At 39.9% G+C, this 27,504-nt stretch overlaps 2 protein-coding genes across 5 annotated transcripts in view; one reads left to right on the top strand and one right to left on the bottom strand.

The window, feature by feature from the left end:
• Positions 1–1,086: 1,086 nt before the first annotated feature.
• On the bottom strand, positions 1,087–21,700 carry OPN3 (opsin 3). 2 transcript variants are annotated; one of them, XM_065835916.2, is made up of 4 exons: positions 21,162–21,645; positions 9,443–9,762; positions 8,089–8,340; positions 1,087–3,756 (listed from the first exon to the last, which is right to left on the bottom strand). In XM_065835916.2, the coding sequence occupies exons 1-4, from the start codon at positions 21,532–21,534 to the stop codon at positions 3,493–3,495; spliced, it is 1,209 nt and encodes a 402-aa protein (XP_065691988.1). In that variant the 5' UTR covers positions 21,535–21,645; the 3' UTR covers positions 1,087–3,492. The 2 variants fall into 2 exon arrangements, with proteins under 2 accessions (XP_065691988.1, XP_071662335.1); XM_071806234.1 differs by lacking the exon at positions 1,087–3,756 and adding an exon at positions 6,088–6,895 and having other exon boundaries at positions 21,162–21,700.
• The window catches only part of WDR64 (WD repeat domain 64), a 72,439-nt gene continuing 65,863 nt past the window's right edge, over positions 20,929–27,504 (top strand). For all 3 annotated transcript variants that reach the window (XM_071806231.1, XM_071806233.1, XM_065834262.2), the window contains exon 1: positions 20,929–21,017. The gene's annotated coding sequence lies outside the window, so the exon portion shown is untranslated. The remainder of the gene's footprint in view (positions 21,018–27,504) is intronic.

Here is a 27,504-nt window from a genome sequence, read left to right as displayed (position 1 = left end):
GGAGATGTGGAAATGCCTCCCAACAGAGCCCTGATGCACCAGCTGCTGCGAGGCATTTTAACTGAGGCTCCTGCATTTGCAGGTTACAAATGGCATTATAGTTAAACCATCACGTATTTTTCCAGTAATGCATGAAATCAATGAAACATTGTTAAGAGAAATGAATTGGCTCACCACACCTGGCACTTCCTTCTCTTTGCATGACAGCATCACGGAAGTTCTAACCAACTAGTTTATTTAAAATCTCCATGAATTTCTTCTTATCCCTTTGCCCTTCACACTTTCTCCTTTTCCTTTCTTAGTCTGCATCTCTGTAGCTTTAGGAACAACTAATGGTCCAAATGTTAATGCTAACCATCTTCCTCTTCCATTCCCTGTAATGGGAGAGAAAGGTCCTGTCTAAGTCTGTGCGTCTCCACTGTAATAAAATAACCAGTTGTGACACCCCCAGAATAGATCAATGACAGACTTAAATCTTTTTTCTAAAAATATAACAAATCTGTAAATAACCTGGTCATATTCCAAGACTGACTATAACAATACTTACATTCTGTAGCAGAGTGTGAATTTTGCATCAGTGCTGCAGTTATCCACAGAAAATAGTTGAGCTTAAAGGATAAACAAACTGCAGCAAGTTAACTTCACATGGCCACCCTCAAAGCTAGTGACACTTTACATGCTATATGAACAAGTTACTTCAAACAGTTCAGAAAAGTTACCATTTCAGGCCACAAATTTACAAAAAGTAGCCAAAATAAAATTTATGATAATTTTTAATGCTTAGCTTTCATATATTGTTACATAATTGTTAGTGTTCTATGTGTTGTAGTAGTAAATGTCACATTAACTATTAAAAATCATATACTGTTATTGTTAATTACTCTGATTTAACCTTCATAAATCTGAACGGTGGATCGTTTCTCTTTATAGACCCTATATTTGTTCTTTACAAAAAGATCAACTGGAATCCTGACATGCTATTGTTTTCTCAGTGCCTAATGATACTCTTCATGCTGTATCCAACAAGTGACGATACCAAACCATCTTGCTCTCAGTAGGTGAAAGAAATACTGCCCTGAGACCACATTGATATAAATAGAATACATTTAATCACTCATTGAAGGCTCTATATACAGAAAATACTAAAATACCAATCATTTTGTTAAAAAGATGGATTACATAGAATGCTAATGTACATCTTCCTCCCTTTGAAAATATAAATGTGCATAGATGTAGTGATCATTGGCTGAAAACATAGTTCTTGACATTGCAATGAACATGTTTAGAAAGTGCAGATCTTTGACATGTTAAGACAATGTATTTGTAGCAAAACAAAAATAAGAAACATGAAAGAAAAAAAGGAAATTATTTATTAGCTGTTTTCTCTCATATTATATGATTTAATCTAGGAGCCAGAGTGGACCCCAGATGCACTTTTAAACATGACACAGTCAGATCACCAATGCTAAAGCTCTAGAAGGGTACACATATAAGGAATTTGCCTCTTCAAAAGCACACACAAGCACAAAGTCAGTCACTTGTTCTCAGTTACAGTCACTCCCTATGCCCAGGAACTACCTGAAAGTTTCTACATTTAGACCTCATTTTTTTTCTATCTAATTCTTAAGTTCTATTCTTGACTGCAGGAGCAATGACTACTAGTGCCAAGAGTTATTCAGCATGTCCCCTTTATAAATCTCAGAAGACTTGTCCCCAGAAGAAGCAAATAGTTGAATTGCTTCTCTTACAGTTTCCACAGAACTGGAACATGGAACAGCTGCATGTTGCAGATTCGCACTGCCCATTCAGCAGACTGAGGCAGAGAAATTACACTGGTGCAATGAATGTGGTAGAGAATCAGCCACCATGATTCAAAATTAGTTTCCTAACTTACTCAACCAATGGTGACAGGCAGCCGTGTCAGTGGCAGAATCCTGTTGCCATTGTGTACCAGTAATGCTTACAAAACAGAGCCGGGGATGGCTGGGGAGCAAAAAAATGCTGTCTGTTCTGTTTACTTAGCTTTAAATAGGAGAACCATTTCTCACATTGCCACTTTGGCAAAAGTTACAGTGCTCTTCTCTACCTGTTACATTCACTGAAGTGCCAAGGCAGGTTGAAGATTAATATAGGCTGATGCACCTGGTCCATGTACAGAATAAATGGATGCAAGATAAAGATGCATAAAGCATGCATTGTTACAGCAACAAATCTGATTCTCCGTTTTCACTGACCTTTTCTCATTGGTGCTTTGATTTGCATGATTTTCTTCACAACGTAGCTCGAGTTCCACCAGATAGCAAAAAGAGAACAGCTTTCTGAGTACATAGGGACAGCTTTCTGGTGGCTTTTCAATTAACCATAGCCCCAGTCATTGTCAAGATCACTTCTCCATCCTGCAAAGCACCAATTCAGACCAACTAAACTGCAGCCAGCTTCAGATGTTCCTCCCTCTTCCCTGGTATTTATAACTGTATGTGCTGGGAGTGCTAGCAGTTCAGGGATCACAGGATAACTCAAGCTGGTAGGAACCTCAGGAAGTCTCTAGTCTGTCCTGTTCCACTGCTTGGCTGTCCTCAGGGTTTTAAAAAAAGACAAAAAAAACCCCAAAAAACCCAAACACACCAAACAAAAACAAACAAAACAAAACAAACACACACAAAAACACAAGAACCCCACGTTTCCTTATATCACATCCAAATGTTTCTTCTTTCAGTTCGCGCTCATTGTCTCTGATCCTTCCTCTATGCATCACCCTGAAGAACCTGGCTCCATTTTCTTGAAGACCACCCCATCTCCATCTCCAGATTGGTCAGGTGCAGCTCCTCCAGCCTCTTCTCACAGGCCAAGTACTCCAACCCTTGACAATCTTGGGGGAATCCACTGAACACAACCCCATTCACAGATACCTTTCTTGTGCTGGGGTCCCAAAACTGGATGCAGTATCTAGATGTGGTCTAACAAGGGCTGAGTCAAGGACACAATCACTTCAGACTAACAGCTGTGATCCTGTCGGTGCAGCCTGGGATGCTGGTGGCCTTCCTCACTGCCAGGGTAACGTGCTTCATTGAGCAACAGGATCCAACTCCTTTTCTGCAGAGCCATGTCCCAGGCAGACAGGGCCAGGGCCTGCTGTGCTGCAGCATCGCTCCTCCTTCCAAGTGCAGGACTTTGTGCTTGCCCTTGCTGAACTTTGTAACATTTCCATCAGTGCACTCCTCCAGCCTGACCATATTTTCCTGAATGGTAATCCCACCACATGCTTTAAGAAAAATTCAGAGTAAAGACATCCATCATCAATTTTGGCAGAGAGATTTCAGTACTGTGACCAAAACTGAACTGCCTGCAGTGCTCCAGATGCAGAATCCCTTCAGTATTTCACAGCTTAAGAATGCTGTTTCCTTTGGCAGCCCACAGATAACACCACTGAAGCCAGTCTCCAACCTAAACAGTCTGCTGGCTGAAGTCGATGTCATTCTCTTTAGCCCATCCCTATAGTGGCTTTACTTGGATGACATTTACTTTTGTCCCATTGTGTTTACTGTTGTCATCTATTTGCTGAGTGTCATCACTGGTGATAATAAAAATGATAGAGGAAGAGCTGAAAGTCACTTTCTTCTTTGGCCTGTCTCCTGCTTTTTGAGACATAACTATTGGTCGTATGGGTTTGTCATTCCCTGTTGCTGGTGTCTCTTTCATGGTCCTCTGGAATCTCAACAGGCGAAAGCACAGGAGTTGCAAAAGGCATCGTCGAAACTACAAGAGAGAATAAATAGAATGAAGCTACAACTTCCTAAGCGTTCATTATCATGTATGATCCAGTGAAGAGAGCAGTATAATAAATGAGTCAAAATAAGAGATTTTTGCATAGCCCCACTTTGTTCCAAGTTAGTTTCAGTGCCATAACAAACATGGTGTCTTTTTAGTGGGTACTTTTTTCCCTACACTGAAGAGTTGATTAGGATCACCTAACCAGCAGAGAGCACTGAAATACAATTTAATATTTTACCAGCAGCAAGATCTGCAATAGACAATCTGCAAAGAACAAAGGACAAGGTACCAAAGTGTGCTAGAGAGGTATTGTAGTCATTCTGAGTATTCAAAAAAACCCACACATTTCTCAGGAACACTTCACAGGAGTATGAAGAGGGCAGGAAGGGGATATAATGTGATGTTTTCTTCCTATTAAATAACTTGAGAGTCTGGAATTTCAACAAAAACATTGACTGTCATAGATATAAAATTTCAACAGTTGATAACACAGAACTTAAGTGTTTTCAATTAATACAGAAAGAACAGAAGTCCTGTAGATAATAAAAAACTACTTGTGATAGAAGAAGTCTGTTCTACCTTGTGATTAAATAATGCAAGGTATTCAATGAAAACTCACATCAGTATAGTAAATGACAATTCCAGTACACACATCTGCACACATCTAAAGCTCAGATATGATCCTTTGGGGAAAATCTCTGGTTTTACAAGAAGTGGGCAGCTTCCTCTTCCTTTAACAGCCCATAACAAGACATGTCTGGAATGTATGAAGAGGACTTAAAAAAAAACAAAAACAAAAACAAAAACCAAACCAACCACACAACATAACAAAGAGGGAAGAGGGGGAAACAATCCACCTTTTCTGTGAAAAGAGAGTAGGACGTTTCTCAACAGCCTTTCATTTATCTGCATTCAGAATTAATCTGTATTATCCTGCATCGCCACTGACTCTGCTTGTCTAGCTATTACACAAGAAGCTCTCTGACAGGCCAGTCTGGAACAAGGTTTTGTTATAGGAAATTAATTCTGCTCTTAAGCAGGATAGGCAATAGGACCTGGTGGAAGGGGACTAGCAGTGCCTTGGCAGCCAAAAGGGCCAATGGTGTCCTGAGTGCATCAAGCACAGCATTGCCAGCTGGGCGAGGGAGGTGATTGTCCCCATCTGCTCCACACTGGTGTGCATCACCTGGAGCACTGTGTGCAATGCTGGGTGCCACAGGATAAAAAGGATATTGAACTACCGGAGAGTATCCAGAAGAGGGTTACGAAGTTGGCAAAGAGTTTAGAGGGGAAGCCATATGAGGAGCAGCTAAAGTCACTTGGTTTGTTCAGCCTGGAGGAGACTAAGAGGAGACCTCATCACGGTCTACAGCTTCCTCACAAGTGGAGGAAGAGGGCAGGTGCTGATCTCTTCTCTTTAGTGACTAATGACACAGAACCTGAGAGAATGACAGGAAGATGTGCCAGGGGAGGTTTAGGTTGGACATTAGGAAAAGGTTCTTCACTGGAACAGGCTCCCCAGGGAGGTGTCACGGCTCCAAGCCTGACAGTGTTCAAGAAGAGACTGGACAAAACACCGAGACACATGGTGTGAACTGTGAGGTTTTCATATGCAGAGACAGGAGTTGGACTCGAAGATCCTTATAGGTCCCTTCCAACTCTAAACATTCTATGACTCTAGGAACTTAAAAGATAATAGGGAAAGGTAATCTGGCACTACATGAAAACACAAGATAATGGTCATTTGGAGCCCTGAAGATTTCAAAGATCACGTGGTACCTCTGAGTAGTGGAAGTGAGAAGTGAGAAGTCACAAGCATATTGGAATAGATCAGACAGAAGATAGATTGTTGTAGGATTCCTTCTGAGGGTAAAATAACCCAAAATATTAGTTAAAATGTTATTTTGGTATTAATCTGGAGTTAGACGTGAGCAAGAAGCACTTTACAATGCATCTCCAATATGCATGTTCAGCTGATTTGTTCTTCTCCTGGCTGACTATACTGGCGTTGTTGTGCCTTGTACCAGTTTGATTTGCTTCTGGGTATCAGAACATACAAAATCTTTTCCAGGTTAAACTACCCAGTTTATAAGCTTTTATACACTCACTGTATTAATTTAAAAAAAAAATATCACTGTTGAAAAAGAATCTGAACATGATTGTCATTATTTCCCCAGACCAGCTCTGGTCATCATGCAGCTATGTAACCTTGAGCTGTGGAGGAAGCTGCAAGATGCCACGTTGGGGGCCTCTCACCTTCACTGAGGAACAGCATTTAAGCTCATCCTTGCCCTTGGCCCTGGCCTGAGCTGCATAGCAGCCTTTGCCTGGCCACCCGTCTGGCTGATGGGACCTACTGACTTGGTTGTCTTGCCCTCCAGATGGCTTTCTGGCCACAGCTGCTGCCTGGCAATTGCAAGCCAGTGTAGGAAGTTGTTGGAACGATAAAGGACTCAGCACTCCGATTCAATGTGAATCACGCAAAAGCCATTTATTACAGAAGCATGTCTCCTTATATACGCAACTATTCTCTAATCACGAATCCACGCTCCAAGCATGGATTCGCTAAATGAGTATCATGGGCAGGCAGTCCACACGCTGGAGCCCCACTGATGATAGGTCCGATGACTCACGCCATGCTGAGGCCCTGTTAATGAAGGAACGCCCCTCTTTCTCACAGCAGATTCTGTTCTCAGCTTCTCGAAGTGGCCTTGAGATTCCTTTGGGTCTGACTAATTCAACAACATATCTCCTTCTAACGAAAACCCTTCACAGGAAGCCATGACAAACTCCATCTCCATAATGAGGTAATGAAAACCCAGGGAAATCCTTCCAGCAGTCATTCATATTTCTTTACCTTTTGTCAAGTGATGCTATTAAACTACAGGTATCTTTACGCAATTTTGGTTTTACCAGTTAACAACATGCTTGTTTCATTTTCAGTTAACATTCAGGGTTATAGTGAAGCTATTTTAATGTCTAAACAAATACAGCAACATGGCTTAACTGCATTCAGTGGTTATCTCCACTGTACTGATGATTTACAGAAATATGTATAGTTTTCTAGTTTCCACATATTTGACATGCCACTGAGAACTCCAAATACTTCCATTCTCTCTTTGCTCTGTAAGCCACCAAAATGAGCTAGTTACCACCATTAAATCAGCATCTACTTTTCCTAAAGAAGACTACAAAAGCAGACAAAAATAAAAACCTGTTTCTCTCATAGATGAGTATATAATCTTAATGGTATGCAAATTTATCTCCAAAAAACATTTTGCTATCATCCATATGAGATTCTGGCTTTGAATAAAACAAAGGTCTGAGAAATGTTACTGGTGTAATATTTTTCCAGCAACATCACCAGTTTATGAAGACTGAAATAATCCAAGACAATGTCCCTAACTTGGCAAAATGTTCATTTAAAAAACTTAATGGAAACATTTTAAGAATACAGTGTTTCACTTTTCTACATTAAAAGTATTTTTTTAATTATTGTACCCTTAGAAATTTTTAAATTCATCACAAATTACAACTTTTTGTTGCCACTTGAGATTAAACAAAATTTCAAGATGTGGTTGTTTGGTTTTTTTTATTTTTCTTCCAGGTGACAACTGAAGAGATATCTATTTTTGCTTGCAATGTTCTTTGTTTTTCATGGTTGAGCTTCTCAGAAGTAATTTATCAGAAACATGAGTTCCTAAAACTTTTCTAGGCCTAAGCAGCACCAGAGTATGGACAATTGTTTTACTGCCTGGTATTTTAACATTATTGAAACATCTTACTGACATATTTGCTTAGAGAAGTCCAGTCTAAAAATCCCAAACAGGCTGTCATTCATGCTTTTTTGTGAGCATACTTATTTGAAGTACTATGCTGAGGTGTTCAATCCCTGTGTTGCCATAATAGAGAAGTCAGAGGAAAGTTTTTTCTTCCTATAAAACAGACACCAAAGATTCTGAATTGTGTCTGATGGAGTTCTGTTCTGGTAAGGGAGTGATTCAGATGAGGTTTTCTAGTTATAATTCATTTCATGTGTAAATTGTCAGAACTAGACACTTAAACTTTGTCACTCCTTCCTCTCCCTTTAATGTGAGTGCTGATGTGTGAATTCAGACATTTAAAATCCAATTTCTGATTGTGTAGCACTTTAACCAGAAACAGGGATTTTAATTTTACTAGATCTTTATCATTTATCCTAGCTGTTCAAATTAAAAAGAAAAATTTAGACTTTACAGATTAAAATAAATCAGATCTAACCTCTGCACCTGTGGCATTGGTCACTAATTGAAATAAGAAAATCTTTAATGTACCTACCTTTCTACTCATGAAGATATAGATGACTGGATTATAAGCAGTACTTGATTTGGCAAAGAAAGATGGGATGATAGCTACTGTTGGAGTTACAAGGTTGCTATAGCCATATGTTACCAGGAGGGACACCACTGCGTAGGGCATCCAACAAATAAGGAACATGGAGATCATTAAGAAACACATTTTAGCCACCTTTTTTTCATATTTTAGAAGTTTGATCACTTGAACAGTCTGGAAATCTTCCACACAGCGAAGCTGTAGAATAAAAAGATAAAATGGTAAACTAAAATAACTCTATGTTTTACTTGAAATTGAACAGTTCTAAATTTATTTATAAATAATTAACATGCCAATTTAGTTTTAGGCACAGACACTGTACACCTTACCTTGTGTACCATAATTCTTCTGGAACTTTACATCATGTTTCCCAGAACTTTACTGCTTATAGTAAATGTAAAAATATGAACCGAAGAGAAACAGAATAGTAAATCTACTGGAATGCAACAAATCATGCTGCATTTAAAATAAGTATTTTTAAAAACCAGCTTGCCCTCATCCACTGACATAAGAAAGTTCAGCTCACATTAAGTGGTCCTTCGTCTGACTAGTTAGACAATCCTGTAGATTCATCTCGTCAATCTTCAGAGAGATGAAAAATTCACAAACAGACTTCCTGTACTGCTCTGCCACTCAGTTTGTTACCCTGAAGTGATGAAATCTCCATTTAAAGTAGAATACTAGGCAGCAAATTCCCAGTGTAACCTGAGTCAGTCATAAAATGAGGAAAAGATGGCATACACACATTAATGTTCTCCGTAACTATTATCAATTTTGTCCATACTGTTGGCCACAAATTTGAATGGGCCCAGACTAACTACCCACCAGATATGAAACATCAACACTTTCTGACACTAAAGATACGAATTAAAATGGGTTGCCTTAACATGGAAGACTAGTTTAACGGGGCTTAACCTCCACTTGGAAGAGTTTTACAGAGTTAGCTTCTCAGGAGTTGCAGAGGAGAGAGGGAATTCCTTAATCTGGAGAATCACAAACAGAGCCTTCTTTTCCCTGTTTCAAGGCAGGATGTGATGCAGGTTAGTGAGCATGAGAAGTTCCCTAATCTGCCTCCCCATAAAACTGCACAACAAATACATCTTGGTAGCCCTAGGTTGGTTCTCCTCCCACCTTACATCCTTTCTAGTGATCCCTGACATGGATGAACATTTCCTCTTAAAAATTTTGAATGGTTAGAGAGAGTGCAAATTTAGGCTCTGATCCAAGCTTGATATATAGCATCAGCAATTTTCACTGAAAATATTACATTAAGAGAAGCCTTTTATTTGAATCAACTTACCATTCTTACAGCATAAAGAATATGGCCATAGCAATAGGCCATGATCCCAACAGGTGCTACTAAACAGCTAAGGAAAAAAAGGAGCACAAAGGAGGTATCATTGGGGTCTTTTGACTTCCAGTCCACTGAGCAACCTAATCCATGAATTTCCAAGGTGTATCTGTTCCAGCCCAAAAGAGGTGCTCCAGTCCAGGCTAATGAATAGAGCCAGATGTATGTGATAGCCCGCCAAGACCAAGAGAAGTCAATCACTTTTGCATGGACTACTCGAATGTAGCGTTCATAGGCAAGAACAGTGAGCGTCATAATTGAAACAATTCCTGTAAGAAAAGTAAAAGAAAGTCAGTTAAATCACTCACAGACACTGCATATTGGACTCAAGCCCTCTCATTAAATGTTACCTTTGCTAGCAGGTTAACTCAAAATTAATTAGCTCATGTTATGAAGCAAACACCATTATGTTGTTTGGGTGACACCCCACTACTCACTAACTACTAACTCAAACAGTATCACTAACTTCAGACTACTCAGAGTAAGGTGCTGGCATCTGACCTATGATGTACAATGGCCAAAAAGTAGGACAAGAGAAAAAACAAATAAACAAAAAAAACCACACACACACAAAAAAAACCCCCAAGCTTATAGCTTTTCCTAAACGTTACTTCATTAAGTGAGAGATTGTGCTACAAGGTGGGTTTTTTTGTTGTTTTGAAGTTTGGCAGGGAGTGAGGGGGTGGTGGTTAAGGACTTTTTTAAAATAAAAAGCTGCTACATAGAAGCGATATAATCAGCAATAACAAAATGTGTTAGAAACCTAGGGAATTCAGAGTTGAGACTGAAGCCAAAGAAAGCCTTCAAAAACTGAAAGCATAGAAATGCACCTTTAATGTGAACAAATTGACTAGGAGAATTCCAACTTCTTTCAAGATTTCCTGCAAGTTTTTGCATTCCGAAGGCCAACCAGGAAAGCAAAGTGCTACATTGATGAAGGAGTTCCATGTAGAAGACATCGGGTTATATTAAGTGACCTTTCCTATCTTGCTGCTATCATAAAAATATAGTCTTAATTTTGATTATTTGTGTAGTCTCTTCCCCTTCTGTCCAGCTCAATCCCACTACACACTTACTAATGTGTTATGATAGAAGTCACAGACTATTTTGAGTTCTCAGCCTTACCCCATCTGGACACTTTTATAATTTAATGAAGTCAATGAAATTCTGTCTTGATTAGAATATAAGGATTTATGTTTAATGGTCTGTGAAATTTAGAAATCAAAAACTAGTCTGCTCATCATGCATCAGTCACCTGAAATCTGTTAAGATTCAGTTATCATGCTTATATACATAGCTTCTTAAACACAAAAGTGTGCATTTCACAGCACTCTGTAAGGTTATACAAATATCTGTGTCTAAATTTGTGACCATTTTATCAAGAAGCAGCACAGGTATTTTGTCATGCACACACACAGATTTAATTTCTTCAAGTATGTTCATATTTGGTGTAACATGCTTTTATACAGCTATGAGAAGGTTTAACATGCAGATTTCACAATAACATCCTCAATCAGCAGCAGCATGGATTTTAGGAAAGCAACTAAGAATAACAAAATCTAAATAAATACATAGCCTCTGTGTCAAGGCATTGATCAGCAAAACCAGCATATTACTAACAGAGTATCTCACAAAATGATATGCTTTAAGATCTCTATAAGAAAATTGCTTTATCCTGCAAGTACAGGAGGATTCATTTTTACAGGTGTTGAGTTTAGAAAGCTTTCCTGATTAACAAGAAGGACTTCCCACTCTAAAGGAAAACATGTCACATTCTTGTCATGGCTCTCTTTGAAAAGAAACAATGAGCTGCTTTTTTTTTTTTTTAAATATGTACATTTTTTTTGCCAGTGTTATATTTAAACCTTCATCACAAAGAAATAGCTATTGCTGGACATGCAGAAGACAAGGCAGACTATTTTCACAATTAAGTTTTGTACAATTTTGTGGGTTTTCTTCTTGTATAAGTAATTGCTGTAAGAATTTTGTTTCTATGGCTTAAAAGAGATATTGAACTAGCAGATGTGGGCCAGAGGGCTTCCACAACACTTAAGGTTTGGTTGGCCGGTGTTTTTTTAAATGAAGTTGACAGGAAGCCCTTAATGCCCTTTTTCAGGCCCTAACATGCTGAAAATAGAAGACCGGGGATCAAGTAAGCTCTTAACAGGAATCAGAAAATAATTACAGAATTATACAGGTACTATTCTACACTTATACAAACTCAGGTAAATGCTTTATGTAATCAATGCAGTCTAATTCCTGAACACAAGGTAAAGGTAAGAAACTCACCTTCCATTTCTCTATGCCCAAAGACTAGGGATTACAAAATTTTACCTGATGATTTTTAAAATCATCCACAGACATTGTTATGGAGGAAATTCACATCACTCAATTGTAGGCTCAGTTTGCTTACACAGTTCACTGAGGCTTTGTCTGTGATCAGTGGGTAAGAAAGAACAGCTCCTCAGGATAAATCAAAATTCCTAAATTCACCTCTTGCTCTTTGCCACCTTACCCCTCTGCCACCAGAATCTCAGGGAAACCAAGTGGACAAATAAGGTACCTGCAATGGTATTCAGTGACGAGTGTCCCTGTGTACTCTTAGTATTTCCCATCAGTTTTTATACACGAGTACTGAATTCTAGCCATGACAAAGTAATCAAAAGCACACATGCTTGGTTGACAATATACGTGTTTAGAAGCAACAATTTACTGAGTCCTTGACAATTTCAAGGAAGTCATTGGAAGCTCAGTATCTCTAAAACTTCGTACTTACACATAGATCTTTGCACAGTGTTAGCTCAAAGCTCTTCCGGTATGAAACCAGTGCTCTTCAAATGGATACTGGAGTTTTCTACCCAAACCATAAAAGAGAGCTTGCTTAGCCCATTAGACAGTATGCACTGAAATGCAAATCCCTGTTTTGTTGGTATTCAGGAAGTGTCTGGTAGCATGTAGGCATGAGGCAAGAAATGCAGGTCACAGCAAGTCACAGTAAATTCCGCTCTGATGCAGTATCTCTACTGTAGCAAGGTCATAGCTGTAAGAGCAGAGGTTGAAGTAGTTAACCATAAAAACAGAAATCTGAAACCAAATGTCCTTGCCGGATAAGACAAAACATCGGGAATTTTGTCCAAAGAGGCCCCTTGTGCTGTAGAGCCATAGCTGCCTGTGTATTTGTGGTAGATGACATACAGAAATACCTGTAAGAACAGGAATACTGACATCTGCCCTAAAGATATGATTTTTTAAATGTCTGTTAGAAACAAATTACATGATTAGGGGAAAAAAAAACATTAATTCTGGTGAAGAGTGCTGTAGATAATGCTGTTTCAGAATCATTTGAGTTTTGTGATTCTTGTTACTTTTACAGCAGGCTACATGACAGGAATTTGTAAGAAAACAAGATTTGAGTGTGTTCAATGGGTAGAAGCTACGTTGCGAGTGTGCATCGCATCTAAGTAAACATGGTTTTAACAGGCAGATAAGCACTTTTAAACTCTCAGATGAGGGATTACCAATAAACTACTTTTACTGAACAAGTTGAACTGAACTACAGACAGCATCTCTCAACATTCAGACGCTGCTGAGTGGAACAGAAATAGCCAGGGGAACAGCTTCTGGGTAGTATCATCAGCATTTCAGAAGCAATTTAACTCACAAGAATCTCTAAGATTGCACTGCTTTTTTTGTTCTCCCCTCCTTTAATGTTGAAAAAAAGTATGGAAAAAAAAAGTATGAAATACTATTATACTCCCATAGAATGCAAAGAACTTTTAGAGTTGTAAATTTGACTGTTCATCTTTTTAATATAGAAATTATATAGAGTAACTCTTATGACTTCAGATACGCACCCATTACTCCATAAAAATCCAGTAATTGGTATTTTTTAGAATTGTTTCCATATACTTGACATTAATATCTATATTAGTGCACTGTATGATATAATGCCTTTTTTTCAAAAATTAAGCTTGTAAAAATCTGTACAAGATAAAAGTTTTGATTTTACTGTGTAAACTCCATGTAATTTGAAGATTAAGCCTGTGATTTCAAGGTTTCAAATGTTATTACCACAAGTTTAAGCTCTCAAAAAACAAGCAGCTGCACAACTCTCAGGTATAGCACAAACTGGGGAGCTCTTGCTTTTGATACAAATAATGACTGTGATTCTTGGCAACAGTTTTCCAGCTTGTAAGAGTTTCAACTACTTCTTTTATTCCTAACTCTAAAGTATATAAAAAAAAATTCTCAATAGGTAGAATCTTCAAAACTGTCAAAATTACTTAGGAGCTCATGTTCCACTAAAAGTTTGGGGCTGGGAGAGGTCCTTATTTTTTAATACGAGTTCAGCACAGTACAAGTACAGACAAGGTCAAGACTAGAACAGAAAAAAAAAAAATTCTCTTCCCCCTATTATCTATCTTTTCCATTCTGCACCAATATTCAACGAAAGCACATTTGATACTTAACTTTGAGAAAGAAGCAGCACAGCTTAGTCTCATGGATAGATCATTAAAGTAGGGACTTCGTGCGTGATCTGCAGCAACAACTGGAAACCTTAGATGTTATTTGAGTTTCCCAACTATTGGGAATTTCAGCTGTTCCGTGTGCACACTTTGTGGCAACAAATTCCATCATTAAGCTGCAAAGCCATAAAAGCAGAAAATGCCCAAGAGTCTCATACAACTCTGAGTAGTGGGAGCTGGAATATGCCTGCCACCTCCACACTTAATGACACAAACTAATAACACTCACAGTAGCAAAGATATTTTTAAAAGTCTGTTCAAACTCAATGTGCCACAGTCAATGTGCAACATGCATTTTGACAGTCTGCAGGTTTTTTTTTCCCCCATGTGCTAATAGCACTGTAAAGTTCCAAGCAAATTTCTACACATAACAAAACAAATGCACCGATTCCAAAGGTAGAAAACTTCTTCTCAAATGAGGAAATGGTAATTAAATGAGAAGTGGGGAAGGCAAAAATTATTAATTTTTGGTAGGTGAAACTGAGTTGGAGATTAGCTCTGATGTCAAGGGTTGGTTTCAAGCAGCAGTTGTGATACATCCAACATTCTAGCGAATACTGCTGAATGTGTGTATTCTAACTTTATAATCCCTGATTAGAACAAAATAAAACGGTGCCTCTCAGAAGTGTTAGTTCCAACTAGTTCTAACAACCACAATTGCTTCAGCTCGCTCCATGCTATAGAACTTAATTGCATTGTTTGCCATACTGCCTCCCCTCCCGCAAACATGTCAAGTAATTTGGACAGAGGGGATATCAGATATACATTCCTCAAGACTGAGCATCTCTACAGAACAATTAACGGCATAGCATAGCAAATGAGTTTCAACTCTAACACAGATCAAGACTTCTGCCAAAGGACATATTATTTTCCATATTAATCTTTGACCTGCAACAAAATGCTAAAGTACTATTTTGCATACCTGATGATAGGGGAAAGCCACTCTTCTGCAATCCCTCCTTATCTCCTTCACATTCAAAGAGCTAAAGAGCAGCAAGTGAGTATAAGCAACTTCTTGTCCATGGCAAGACAAGGTGCTGCTGCAAGTGTTACTTAATATATGACTAATCCATTTGAATTCAGCAATTAGTTGTTATGTTTTAGGTGACAGCTATGTATCACTTCTAATTTTTCAACAAATTTTAGCATCTGCACTCAAATATAGGTAGATGAAAACCACTTCTCCAAGACATAATAGACTTCAAGTATATTTTATATACACCTGTCTTATAAAACTGCAGTGGAGTTAATCACCTTTTCCATGTTCAATCCTGCAAGCAATTCATTCACTTTAAAAAAAATATTAAAGCGGAAAGCATGCTGAATGAGTTTCCAGATGTCTGTAACACAAGATCCTAAAACTGTCTGCCAAGTAACCATAGCAAATGCTTTTAGTGAGATTAAATCAGTGCATACAAGATATATTGGTAATGCAAGAGTGTAGCACAGGGCGTGATTCTTCCAGTGTGCAGAGAAGAATCTTAGATGAAGTAGTTAACAATTACATATTTAGATAAATGATTTTGTTTTGAAACAGGCTGAAGCTTAAGCCAGGTCCATAGGACAGTCTCTGGCAATTAACCCTTCAGTATTGGAGGAAGAGGAAAAATCATCTTGCCTTAGAAGAAATTTAAAAAAAAAATCACCTTTCATAATTGTACCCCTTTCTTTCTCAAAGAGTTTCTCTCTCAGTTGTACATTCTACCGCTTTTCACAGAAATGTACAGACAGAAATGTACAGTCTGTAAAATGGCTTACAAATTTTCCCATCCTCCAGTTCACATTACTGGAAGGGAGTATGCAGCTGGACCTCAACATTTACTTGGTAGCTCACCAAAACCTAGCTGCTGCTTACCAATGGTGACTTGCCCAGAAGGGTCATAATACTTTCAATTAATTTAACATTAGAAGCCAGTGGTAGTTTTGGGGTTTTTTGTGGTTTTTTTTTTGTTTGGTTTGTTTTTTTTACCCTTTCAGCTTACAGTTAGGAAAGACAGAAGTCTCCAATCGCACTTTAGCAATGCTAGCCTTTCAATCACAAACAGTAAAGATTTAATAATATAAAGCCTACCCCGGAGTACACTCTTACTACGCAATCTTCTGTCAAGAGAGAGCCTTGGATAAACAATTTTGGTTCCGTTTCCTCAAGGCCATTCCTGTTGTCAGTTTTCCCACTCCTTTCTTCCCTTGCTCAATTAAATACATCAGAAAGCATTAAAACAAGACTACTGGCAGATGGTTTAGTTGCCTTTACTTGCAGCTCAAGTGATTTACGCCTGAGAGGTATGTATGTACATTCCACATGATCAGATGAGCTTACTTCTCAACCCTCAGGGCCTAATTCTCACATACACAAGGTATTAAAGCAGACACCCACTGCCTAGGGATGGGCAGGATTCAAACTTCTCTTGTGCACATCAAGTTTTGCAACAGTCACTGTCATTTAAAAAAATCTAGTTTGTCTGCTTATGAAAAGCCAGCAGATGCATATGAAGATTATTATGCCATGAGCCCATATCCCACAGTCAAACAAATTCTTGCTTCATGTAAGAGGGTCTGTTAATGAATTCATTTGGCCATGTTTAGCTGCCAGGTGCCTCCTCTACCAACTATAGCAAAAAACCTATGCTCTCAGTGACAGACAGTAACCCTCCCAGGTATGAGTTGTATTACTAAATCAGATAAAGGGATTAAACAGATCTCTACTACTTGCAGCTTGGTTGACTACCAACGGCAAGTTACAAGCTTTTATGTAGAGAGAGGGTAGCAGGCTCAGTGGAACCACGTTGACCGCTCATCTCCATGGAAGGGTGACCCTCATGGTTTAAATACATTACTTAACTGAAACAGCTATAATATTCCATCAGGATACACTACCTGTTAAAAAATAAATACCGGAAGTCAGTGTAACTAAATTAAAATGGGGATTACCATCTAAAACAGACAACCATGCCAGAGCTTAGACTAAGACTTGTCAGTCATCAGATCTATGTTGTTTTCCCCACACGAATATATGGAGTGCTGAGAACAGCTTTGCAATAGCAAAGAGCAGCTTTTTTCATCGCCTCTGTTGCAAATATGTATGTACCTAAACTGTATCCCAGCTTCAGAATCTAATGAATAGAAGAAAATTGAGATTGTTACTTGTGCAATAAGGACAGATATTCAGCTGTGAAAATTATCAGTATTGCATTCTAGCAAGCAGATCTCTGCACATTCCAAACACTCAATGAAAAGCTTTAAAGCCCCAGAGAAAACAGCCAGCAGCAGCATAAACAGCAAGCCCTGAGCTGTACAATGCAACACAAGAAGTGGATATTACTACATGGGCTTGCCTAATTATAAAGTTGTGGTAATGCAAAACACAAAAAGTAGTCATTTATTGCTAGATAGACAATCTGTAGTTCTGTTGCCTTCTTGTCAACTGAAAGCTTTCAGAATGTGGAACTCTGCTTAAAGTGTCTAAGTTCTGGATCTCACATGCCTTTAAACTGCTAGACTGGCTGACAAAACGAGAAGCACTTTTACACTGGAAATTGTCAAATTCTCCAAATGAAATTCTTAGAAGTGTAAGCAAAGGCTCTTCATGCTGTTGTTGGCAGGGGCAGTTATCATTACATAAAGATTTCTGGAAATGTAGATGCTACCAGTTTGAGGCACACATTCCACCTATGTATGTAATCATACTGACATTCTTAAGAAAAAAACAGAAATACCTTGATCTTGGGCTTTCAGAACAGTATAAGCAAAACCCTCATAACAACATGTGATAATTTAAAATAAAGCTACATGATCATGATTTTCAAAGTGATTCTTGATTATTAACTACAGTGATTTGAAAGTCTGATTTTCAAAATTTGTCAAGAAATAATTCTGAATTTAAAGTGAAAATCATATTAAAATCATATTAAAAAGAATCATGTGTCCCAAAGTTGTTTACTGTCAGGGGAACCTCTCATTTATGTCAACAAATGTGAAAGACAGCTTACACTGAGTATTGGGACCTAGAGGCTGTTCTTCCAAGAAAAACACTACATAAGGATTCTCTTATTTGAACTTAAAATTGAACAGCCTTTGGACCTGGATGCCTGGTATACAAAGCTCACATAGTAATGTCCAAGTTCATACTCAGTTTAGCTGTAAAGAACCAGGGTTTGGTCATCTAATGTAAAATGAGCTGGACTGGGTCCAACCTCGGCAAATACTCGCAGCAACAACATAAGCTCACATTATCTATTATGATTTAATACCCTCCATACCCATGGTATCATAACTACCCCCACTTGATTCTAGAAATGTCTTTATTAGGTCACTCTGGTTTACTGAGCAATTGAAAACTGCAAAGCTGTAACTACTCTGCTTAGCTAATGAGGATCTCTCTTTTAAAAGCCTCCAATTTTGTATGCCTTCTGACCAATGAATGTACTTTTTATTCCCGAAAGTTTGGGGAGGGAGGAAAGAAGTGTTAAGCTGTAAGAATCACTGCTAGAAAATACACATGTAAGATTTCATTATATTACCTTCCCCACCACCAAACCCCAAGACAGTAATTGACCTGGGGTTTATATACAAGAGAAGTGTATTTATAAATATAATAGCTGGATACTCTGAATGAAATCTTCCATGGGTATCTCCACAACTACCAGAAAATTAAAATACAAACAAAACAAACAAAAAAACTCCAAACACAAACTCCTTCAAATAACTGGTCTCTTCATAGACACATTATAAAATGAAACTAGAAGCTGTGGTGGCAGTAGTCGGGATGGCAAACAAAGCACCATGCTAGCTGCAGGGCATCATCTTTTTCCTCAGTATTAACATGCCCCTGCTATCTGGCTCAGGTGGAGAACCACTTATCTTCACAAACAGAAAAGACCAATCTTTCCATTACCAGCTGATAACATATAACAATATTATGTACAAAATGGAAGCTTAAGATCAGACATACATAGCTTTTTTGGGTTAGTGTTAAATTATAATAGCCAACTTAAATACTTTCTACTACTTTATGTAGCAGGTGAACTAAGTAAATTCAGGCATCAGATATTCCCAAACAAATCTGTATGACGGATTACACACACACAGACTTTTCTAATACATCATTTAAAGAAATTCTTCCCACTAAGACACACTATGGAAGAGGAAAATAATATAACCAAGCACAAGAAGACATAGTTTTGCAAACCAGTGATGCTAGCTGAACCACTCTATAGATAAGGCCCGTGAATTTGCCTACATTTCCTTAAGAATAACTTTATTAAATAAAATTATTCAGGACAGCATCAACACTGATGACATTTATAGTGACAAATTATGTAGCACATCCCAAAAAGCAGAGGGGGAAAAAAAATCACATGTGATCAAGCATTTTGCTTGCCGGTTTCTCTCTTATTGTTTCTATTTGGTCCATCCTTGGAAGATGGTCAGAGATTATAATAATCTTGTTTTAGTATTACCCCTACTATACATCTTATTTTTTGACCCTGTAGGCCTTCTTCAAAAATACTAAGTATAATATATAAGGGATAAAGATGGGAACAGAACCATACTTCTGTGTAACCTTAATGTTCAGCTGCCTAGCAGAACCTGGTTGACAGACACTTAAGTCACTCAAGTATTTAAACTGGCTGGGTGATACAGATAGCCTTATTTTAGGTGGGTTTTTAGTGCTTTCCCTGGTAACACTTGGAAACAAATGTCCAAGAGTTGTGCATTGCAGAAGTCATCCAATACCAAACCTTGCACAAATGTCAAACTACATCCTGCATCCACCACAGCTTCCAAGACACAAGATTTTTGCTGTACTACACAGCAGCAGTCAAATCAATCATGAGGAACCATCACCTTTGTTCCAGCAGTCCAAAGGCATACTGTAGCACCAGGTGAAACAAAGATTTAGGCAGGAAAGCTGCAAAGCTTACAAAATAATTTGCCTTATTAAAGCAAATTTTCAGTGCACACACATTATGTGTGTGTGTGCGTAGTGATCCATTCACCTCTAATTCATATACCACTTCCAGAAAAGAGGATCTGACATGAGCTTTATATTTGGTTACTGATTAGCCCTTAGAAACACAATCCTGTTCTTTTACAGCATCCTCTGTCAGTAAAAGCAAAGCTATATTCCTTTTAACAGACTGCGCATACATAGCTGGACTGCATCTTGTTCTTTTGCAGACTTCCATTAAGGCAAAGCGTGAATTTCAAGAAAGAAAATGATAACGGGAAGTGGAAAACAGTAATCAGAAGCGAAAATAGCAGAGGTACTCCTGCAGTGCTAAAAATTCAGTTTCACAGAAATCAGTAGTTTCCTAAATACCAACTTGACACTTGTAAATGAAACACAGTACTTGAATTTCAGATATGGGTAAAGACATGCACGGCACTGCCAGACGCTGGGTAGCTGTACAGACAGCCGGGCTCAGACAGCGGGGAGGCTGCAGGCGTGGGCAGGGGTGCTCTGCCCCAGGGGTTCCACCCGTTCCACCGCAGCGGGACACTGCTGACCTACAGCCCCTTATGCACAGATCGCAGCGTTTCCTCCCATAAAATACAATCATGTATGCTCATGAAGTCTGCGCGACACTCGGGCAACTCGGAAACCCCTGTTCACGTCGCTGCTTTCTTTCCCCCCGTCTCCCACCTCTCCCGTCACACCGGCAACGGCGAGAGGCCGCCAAACGCATTCCCGATTAATTTACTGTTTGCTCCGACTCATTTTAGTCAACACCGTCGACCTCTTCACCAACACCTCTGCCACACGGCGCCGCCGTCAGAGTGACCTCCAGCCCCGGCCCCGCGCACCGCCACGGCGGCGGCTCCTCGCCCGCCGCACCGCCCCACATCGCCCCGGCCGGGACACCGCCTCCTCCCGCCCCGCTAGGGGCACGCTAACTGAAGTGGGACGAAGCGCTGATCAACGGGAGAAACTGCTTGGACGAAGCTGTGAGGGACACGGCGGGCGTTTGAGGGAGGAGGCGACTGTTGGGGCGCGGGTAAGTGGCGGTTGGAGGCCAGTGGGGAGGGGGGACAAGGCGCGGGACCCCGGAGACAGTAGCCGAGGAGAGCGAGGGCAGCCGAGAGGAAGGACCCAGTGGGACAGCGAGGGGACGTGAGGCGACCGCGACCAGTTCACTCACCAAAAAGGCTGTTGCTGAAGCCGTCCCAGACGCAGCCGGCGGCGTCCCACACCCAGCGGCTCCTCAGGCAGGACATGAAGGTAAGGCTCACGCCGAAGATGGACACCAACAGGTCGCTGAGGCTGATGTTGACGAGGAAGAGGTTGGTGGGCGTGCGGAGCCGCTTGAACTTGTAGTAGAGCACCAGCACCAGCAAGTTGTTGCACAAGCCCAGCATGCCGATGGTGGCGACGAGCAGCGCCAGCAGCTCGTATGTGCCGGCGCTGAAGAGGGGCCGCTCGCCCGGCACCTCCGGCTCTGTCGCCGCGGGCTCCGGGCGGCTCGTCGTGCCCGTGCTGTTCCCCGAGTGCATGGTGCACAGATCGCCGCTCATAGCCCGCCGCGGCCCGGCCGCAGCGGGACTAAACCACTCCAGCCGCTCTCAGCCCCATCGCGGTCCGCTATTGAGGGCAGGAGGAGGAGCCCCCTCCGCCCTCCCGCCCACGGAGGGCGCGTCCTCGAGTGGCTTCGCCCTTGACTACCCTGGAGTGGAAGCTGCCCTCGCTCCTGTCCCTGTCACTGCCGGGCGGTCGGGCCGTTGCTCCCGGCGACGTAAGCCCCGCGGGAGCGCTCGTACAGCCACACGCTGCCTGTGCTGGTGCCGTATGGCTCCTTCGCAACCGATCCCTCACCTCGCCCTCTCGCTTGCTGCGGTGAGCAGCCTGGTCGTGATTGGGATGCGGCTGTCACCTCCTTTTCATTAAAATCTTTCGCGGGTACGGCCGCCTGCAGCAGCGCTTCCCCTCTGGGGAGCCGCGTTCGGACAGGCCGCCTCAGAGCCGTGCTCGGGGAAGAGGTAGAAACTGCTGGACCGATATTTAGACTTCTTCTCCAGGTCTCCTGCCAGTGAAAACTCCTGTTGTGGCGATGGTTTCTTCGGAGGTGCTTCCCCACAGTGCTCAGAGGTGACTCTAGTAGTTGCACCCTCACAAAGCGCCCGGCAGACTTGTGGTGCAGGTGATCACCTGTTTGTCAGCCACGGAGCAAGGAGACACCCAAGTTCACAATATGAAGTTGCCTCTTTTCATACCTTTGTCTCCAGTCTGTGTTGTGTGAAAATGGTACAGGAATGCCCAAGCTGCCTGTATACAGGTCTTGCTGGCTTTAGCCAGGGTGTTGTAGTGACCCCCAGCTGTGCTAGGGTAGTTGTACTGTCTTCAAACCCAACCTGTCCCTGAATGGATCACTGTGATTTTTTTCTCAGCATGGCTTTGGGCCTGACCAAATATCAGTCTTCCTCCGAAGAAGAGCTCTGGTTTGTTTGCTTTACTAGCTGACCCACATAGGCAGTGATTTGTGACACCCTTCACAAGGGTCCAAATAAAGCTTTCCATTTAAATCTACTCTTACTTAAGATGAAAAAAAAAAAAAAAGTCAGCTGTGGAAGCAACAAAATTTTCATGGAAATGTGTCTTGGCAAACAATACCTGTTGTGTTTGTTTTTTTCCCCCACTCTTATATACATAGTAATATTAAAAGGGCTAGACTGAGGGTGTGGTTCCTTGTGGACTGAGGATGAAAACGTGGATAATTGCGGTAGGTTTGATGCCTTTCAAAATTCACATCTATATACAAATTATCAGCTTGTCATTGCAATATTATCCGACAAACGATTGCTGCGACACAAGGGTGAGGAATAGAGAAAGTCATGGGTCAGAAAAATAAAACACTGATTAAGATAACTATTCTTATCAATGTTAACTTTATTTAAAATCTATGTTTTCAAATCCCTCAAATATAATTTAATTGGTAACTCAAACCTACTTTAAAAAGCTAGTTCAGTCTGTTTCTTCAGCACTGGTCTTCTGTTTTTTTCTCATTACAAAGGCAGCAGGAGCAGCTGTCTTTCTCAAATCGAGTATATTTTTTCCCCGTAAAAGCTGGATTAATAGAGCACGTGACCTTCCAAAATTTCCAGTAACAGACCACAAGTACTTTAGCATGGGCTTTGGGAAACGCATAACTTTTTAGCTTTCCTTGTCTGTAAAAGAGATTTACCCCTGTTTGACAGATGGTGTGCAAAATCATTATGTTAATACACAGTCATGGGTTGGTTTAGAACTAGTTGCTGCATGGTGAAAGTCTAACAACAAGATATAGCTGGGCCAAATTAATGGTACACTTCACTGAGAAGATGACATCTCTATCTTCTGCCTTGAAAGAAAAATCTTAAATTGTGTACCTTTTTTGTCCCTGCAAAATGAAAGAAGCAAAAATCTGGTAAGGAAGAACAGCGGAGAAGTGTAATTTAGTGACTTGTACATGTTAGATAGCATACTGTCCGTTGGCAGGTTCCATTATATACTCAGGGTTTCTAACTTTTTTCACTACAGCACCTGCCAAAAATACTACCTCTAGATGCCTTTTGGATTTGTAGAAAATAAGAGAAAGAGATCTTATAAATTGCATTTTACAAAGATCACATCTCAGAATTCCTGGTTTGGGCCTTTTCATAGCAAAATTAAATGGATACATAAGTATGTAGTCTCTTCAGTGCTTGATTTGATAGTGGTCACATTATTAATATTGCCAAATTGCTAACATTATTCAAGTGATCTTGCATGCTTCATGAGCAGAGTTCCATCTGTCTTCCATGCAGTGTCACTATTCATACGAGACACGGCAAAAAGAAATACTGTGTTTTGTATCATCAGGTTAAAGGCAAAGCTGGAAACAGAACCTTGACTCCTAATTCTATTCCAACACCTGTTTTACCTAAAACAGTCTAAAGCCAATGCGGCTATGGTTTTGATATTCTAATTAATTCATTAGCTTTTTGTGCAATTAAAAAGCTGAAACCTTGAAGAAACCCAGACATCTGCTTTGCAATGCTTCAATGCTATTTTATATTTGGACCAGACCCTGCTCATCAAACATGCATGCATGTCAATGGAAATGCTGCAAAAAGAATTTTACCTATAGCTGCATGAAAGGAGAAACCACAACTCAGTATTTGCATTTCTGGAAGTGTATGCGTGTGGCTTACTGGAAGTGTATCTCAGCTCAAAGTAATAAATATGAAAGTAGATGAGCTCATGAGCTTAAAACAGTAGAACAAGAAGCTGGAATATAAAGTCTAAGTCCTGTATGACAAAACAGTCATTGAAACTCCTAGATCACATCCACAGCTGTCTTTTTAATGTGTTGTCTGTTATGCACAATTTACATGGGTTAGGAGATTGCACTGGCTGTAAATTTTCAGGTGGCCAACATGTATGTGTGTGTAGATAAATGCTTACATATGTATAAGAAAAACCTTAAAAGCCAGCTATGGAATTAATCATTCACAACTGGAAAGTCTGCAAATGTCTGGAACTGTCTCCTAAGGTTCCCTGCCTTTGCTGTATTCAGTCATTTGAAATGTTTAAGGACACCAGAGCATTTAGTGTTTAACATGTTAAATCTGAGGAACCTGAAGCAGAGTAAATGGAGTACCAAAGTCTCTGGTACTCCCAAAACTTGTGTAAAAATGCAAACCACAAAGCATGACTCCCAGTTCTAACTGTACCATTGAAAATGTCGGGGCCTTTGTAGAGGAGACATACTCAGTACTGTTGAGCAGGAGCACCAAGAAACTTTTGTGCTTTTCCCAGTGGAAACTTCAAACAGTTGCATTGCTCATGTTAGAACATTAGGTAGCATATCCTGAAGCATCACTTTCCCTGAAGAACTAGCTGTTTCATACAGAGACACTTAGATGCATTCTTTTTAGTAAATTTGTTTAAGAAGAGTGTTTTGAGGCATTTGAGAGACCTGCTTCATTTCCCATTTGTTCATTCACTTATATGTTGCTTTCACTCATTTTCTGTCTTCTTCCTCCTTTGTCTTCTGCTAGCATGCCTTTCAAGTCACAGGCTCTTTTCCATCTTTCCTGACAAGCACAGAGTGAGCAGAAAAGAAAAGAGAAGCTTTTGTCCATACTTAATACATTTGTTTCAGGAATCAGATGAGGCTGGTGTTTTGCTGCCTGTTTTGAACTTTGTAAAATGCATTATTTCAAAGGGCAAGGTAGACAGCCAGACTGCAGTCCTCTGAAAGACAGGAAAACAAACAAACAAAAAAAACAACAACAAAAAACAACCTTTGGCTACCTGGCTTCAGCTTTTTAATTTGGATTTTTACAACCTTCTCCTGGCATTTGTTTTCTTACATGTTCTCTTTGCTATTCTTTAGCCTTAAAGGCAGATGAAAGCCAAGTGATTGTTCCCTCTATCTATATATAGCTTCCGTGTGTATCTATAGAGTAAGGGATTGCTTACAGACAGAAGAAACCTTCCATCTTTTCCCAACCATTTGGCATTAAAACAATGCTTTTAATATAGATCTACAGCAGTTGATAATGCAACATGTAAGAAAAAAATGCACAGGTGTAATAGCAAAGTTCAAAATTAGGGCTTGATCTTGCAGAATTTGTGATCCTAACTGTGTAATCTAGTCCATATTGGGATGTGAACTTTAAATCATAAAGCAGGCTAAGTGGAAAAGTTGCAAGACTCTGAGAACATTCTGGAGTAAGAAAAACACAGTTCACTGCTCACATCTCAAACACAGTTCACTGAAGCAAGCACAAGTGTTTGCAGCAGGAAGGGGACGCAAATGGACAATCCTTGGATGTGAGGAGATACTGTCAGGACATCTGTGCTACAATTGAAGTTGGCTGCAGCATGTAACGTCATCTGAGCTCTAGTATACCCGGCATTTGTACAAAGAGCTGTACTACCTGCAGGTGTGATTCATCTCACCTAAATAACATATTTAAAAGTTAAGCACCTAAGAGCAGTAAGATGAAACACTTTTTGAAAGTGTTTATTATTATTGACTGGCATAGAAGGTGAATCAAATTATTACCTTTTAGATGCCTGAGTAAGTTAGATGAGATTAACTTCGTCTTGGCTATACAAACCTGTCTGGGATTGTGGTACATGCTCAGGTTGCACAGGTAGATTGATGCCTCTGTGGCACCTGTTTCTTGCTAAGTGGATTAAAACAAGTGGTGATATACACTTGTACCTGCTGACATTATACCTTACTTGGATGTATAAACACAGCTGTTAGGGCAGCTTGAACACCAAACACTAACATTTTAAAACCAATGTAAGACCAGTAACATCAGGTTTTGCAACAACAACCCTGTGAAATTCAGTTGTGGTATAAACTGTTTATCTTAGAGGAATGACCTTCCATAGGAGTTCATCCCTATGCTGCAGCTTCTTGTTAGTGTGACAAACATGAAGTGAAAGTGATTACAAACTCACTGGCCTGTTGTCATTTTCCAGAGTACAACACACAAATCAATAACTAGTGCATATGAAATATTATTTTTAAAATTATCACTTGATCATTTCAGCTGTTGTTAGTGAAACAGAAGAGCAAATGCACTTTATAACATAGAGTGTGATGCTGCTGCTGGGGCGATAATATGGCAAAAGCAAAGTGAAAAATGAAATCCATAGAAAAGAGGGTGAGCTCATGTAAATGTGAACTCAATACTGTTTCACAGGAGAACTGTAATTTTTACAATGCTAAAATTAATGAAGTGTTGACTTGTCCAATTTCACACCAGTCAGGAAGGAGTTCAGCCACTCTGAATTCAAGCAGCTCTATCCTGATTCACCTGCAAACACAGCCAGGCGTAAGGGAATGTTTAAAAGGATCAAATAGCAAAGCTTAGGTAACTTAGTTCATCAAAAGAAGGCAGCTTCAGGGACTCATATATATTTTTTTTTAATGGCTGGGCTTGATCTGGACCAAAATCTGAGTAAGAACCAGTCTGTTATGTGCCAGATCCTCTTTAAGGACAACTATGGCCTTTCTCAACTTACTGTGTTTTCTCTGGGCTATTCTGAACCATCATTTTACTTGGGGGCAATTTGTCCTTGAATGAGACTACCAGAAAGGGTGAATGGCAACCCAGTAGAGGCAGGAGATAAGATCTATCACCTTTTGCTGGTTTGTCTTCTGCAATAGCTTTGGGTTGTCATAAGCTGTCAAACACATGGTCAGAATTTTAAAACTAGCATAGACTTTCATAGACTTCTGACAGTTCTTGAGATTAAGATTGAAAATTATTGATTTTTTTTTTTTTTTTTTTTCAAATGAGCTGTGAATCCTGCAATGAGCTTGCTGTAGCTGTTACTTGCACCTGTGCAGAGCATCATTAACTTTGTACTGGTCTGAGAGAATTGCCAATAGTTGAGAATAATATGATTGTGTAGCAATAAGAGGAGAATTGGGAGGTTTGACTTCTGAATAAACATGAAGTCTGTCATATACCATATCCAGCTCTTTCTACAGTATCAGTCAG

This window comes from Patagioenas fasciata, chromosome 3 (genome assembly GCF_037038585.1).
Source record: "Patagioenas fasciata isolate bPatFas1 chromosome 3, bPatFas1.hap1, whole genome shotgun sequence".
NCBI classification, from domain to species: Eukaryota; Metazoa; Chordata; class Aves; order Columbiformes; family Columbidae; genus Patagioenas; species Patagioenas fasciata.
The sequence above is the reverse complement of the archived record's forward strand: the minus strand, read 5'-3'. Positions and strand labels throughout refer to the sequence as shown.

Excerpts from the sequence above, each read along its gene's own strand:
- OPN3 (XM_065835916.2), bottom strand. The coding sequence starts at position 21,534 with ATGAGCGGCGATCTGTGCACCATGCACTCGGGGAACAGCACGGGCACG. Across the intron at positions 9,763-21,161 it reads CTTCAGCAACAGCCTTTTTG|GAATTGTTTCAATTATGACG; the intron begins GTGAGTGAACTG and ends CTTTTCTTACAG. Across the intron at positions 3,757-8,088 it reads ATATCTTCATGAGTAGAAAG|TTTCGACGATGCCTTTTGCA; the intron begins GTAGGTACATTA and ends TCTCTCTTGTAG.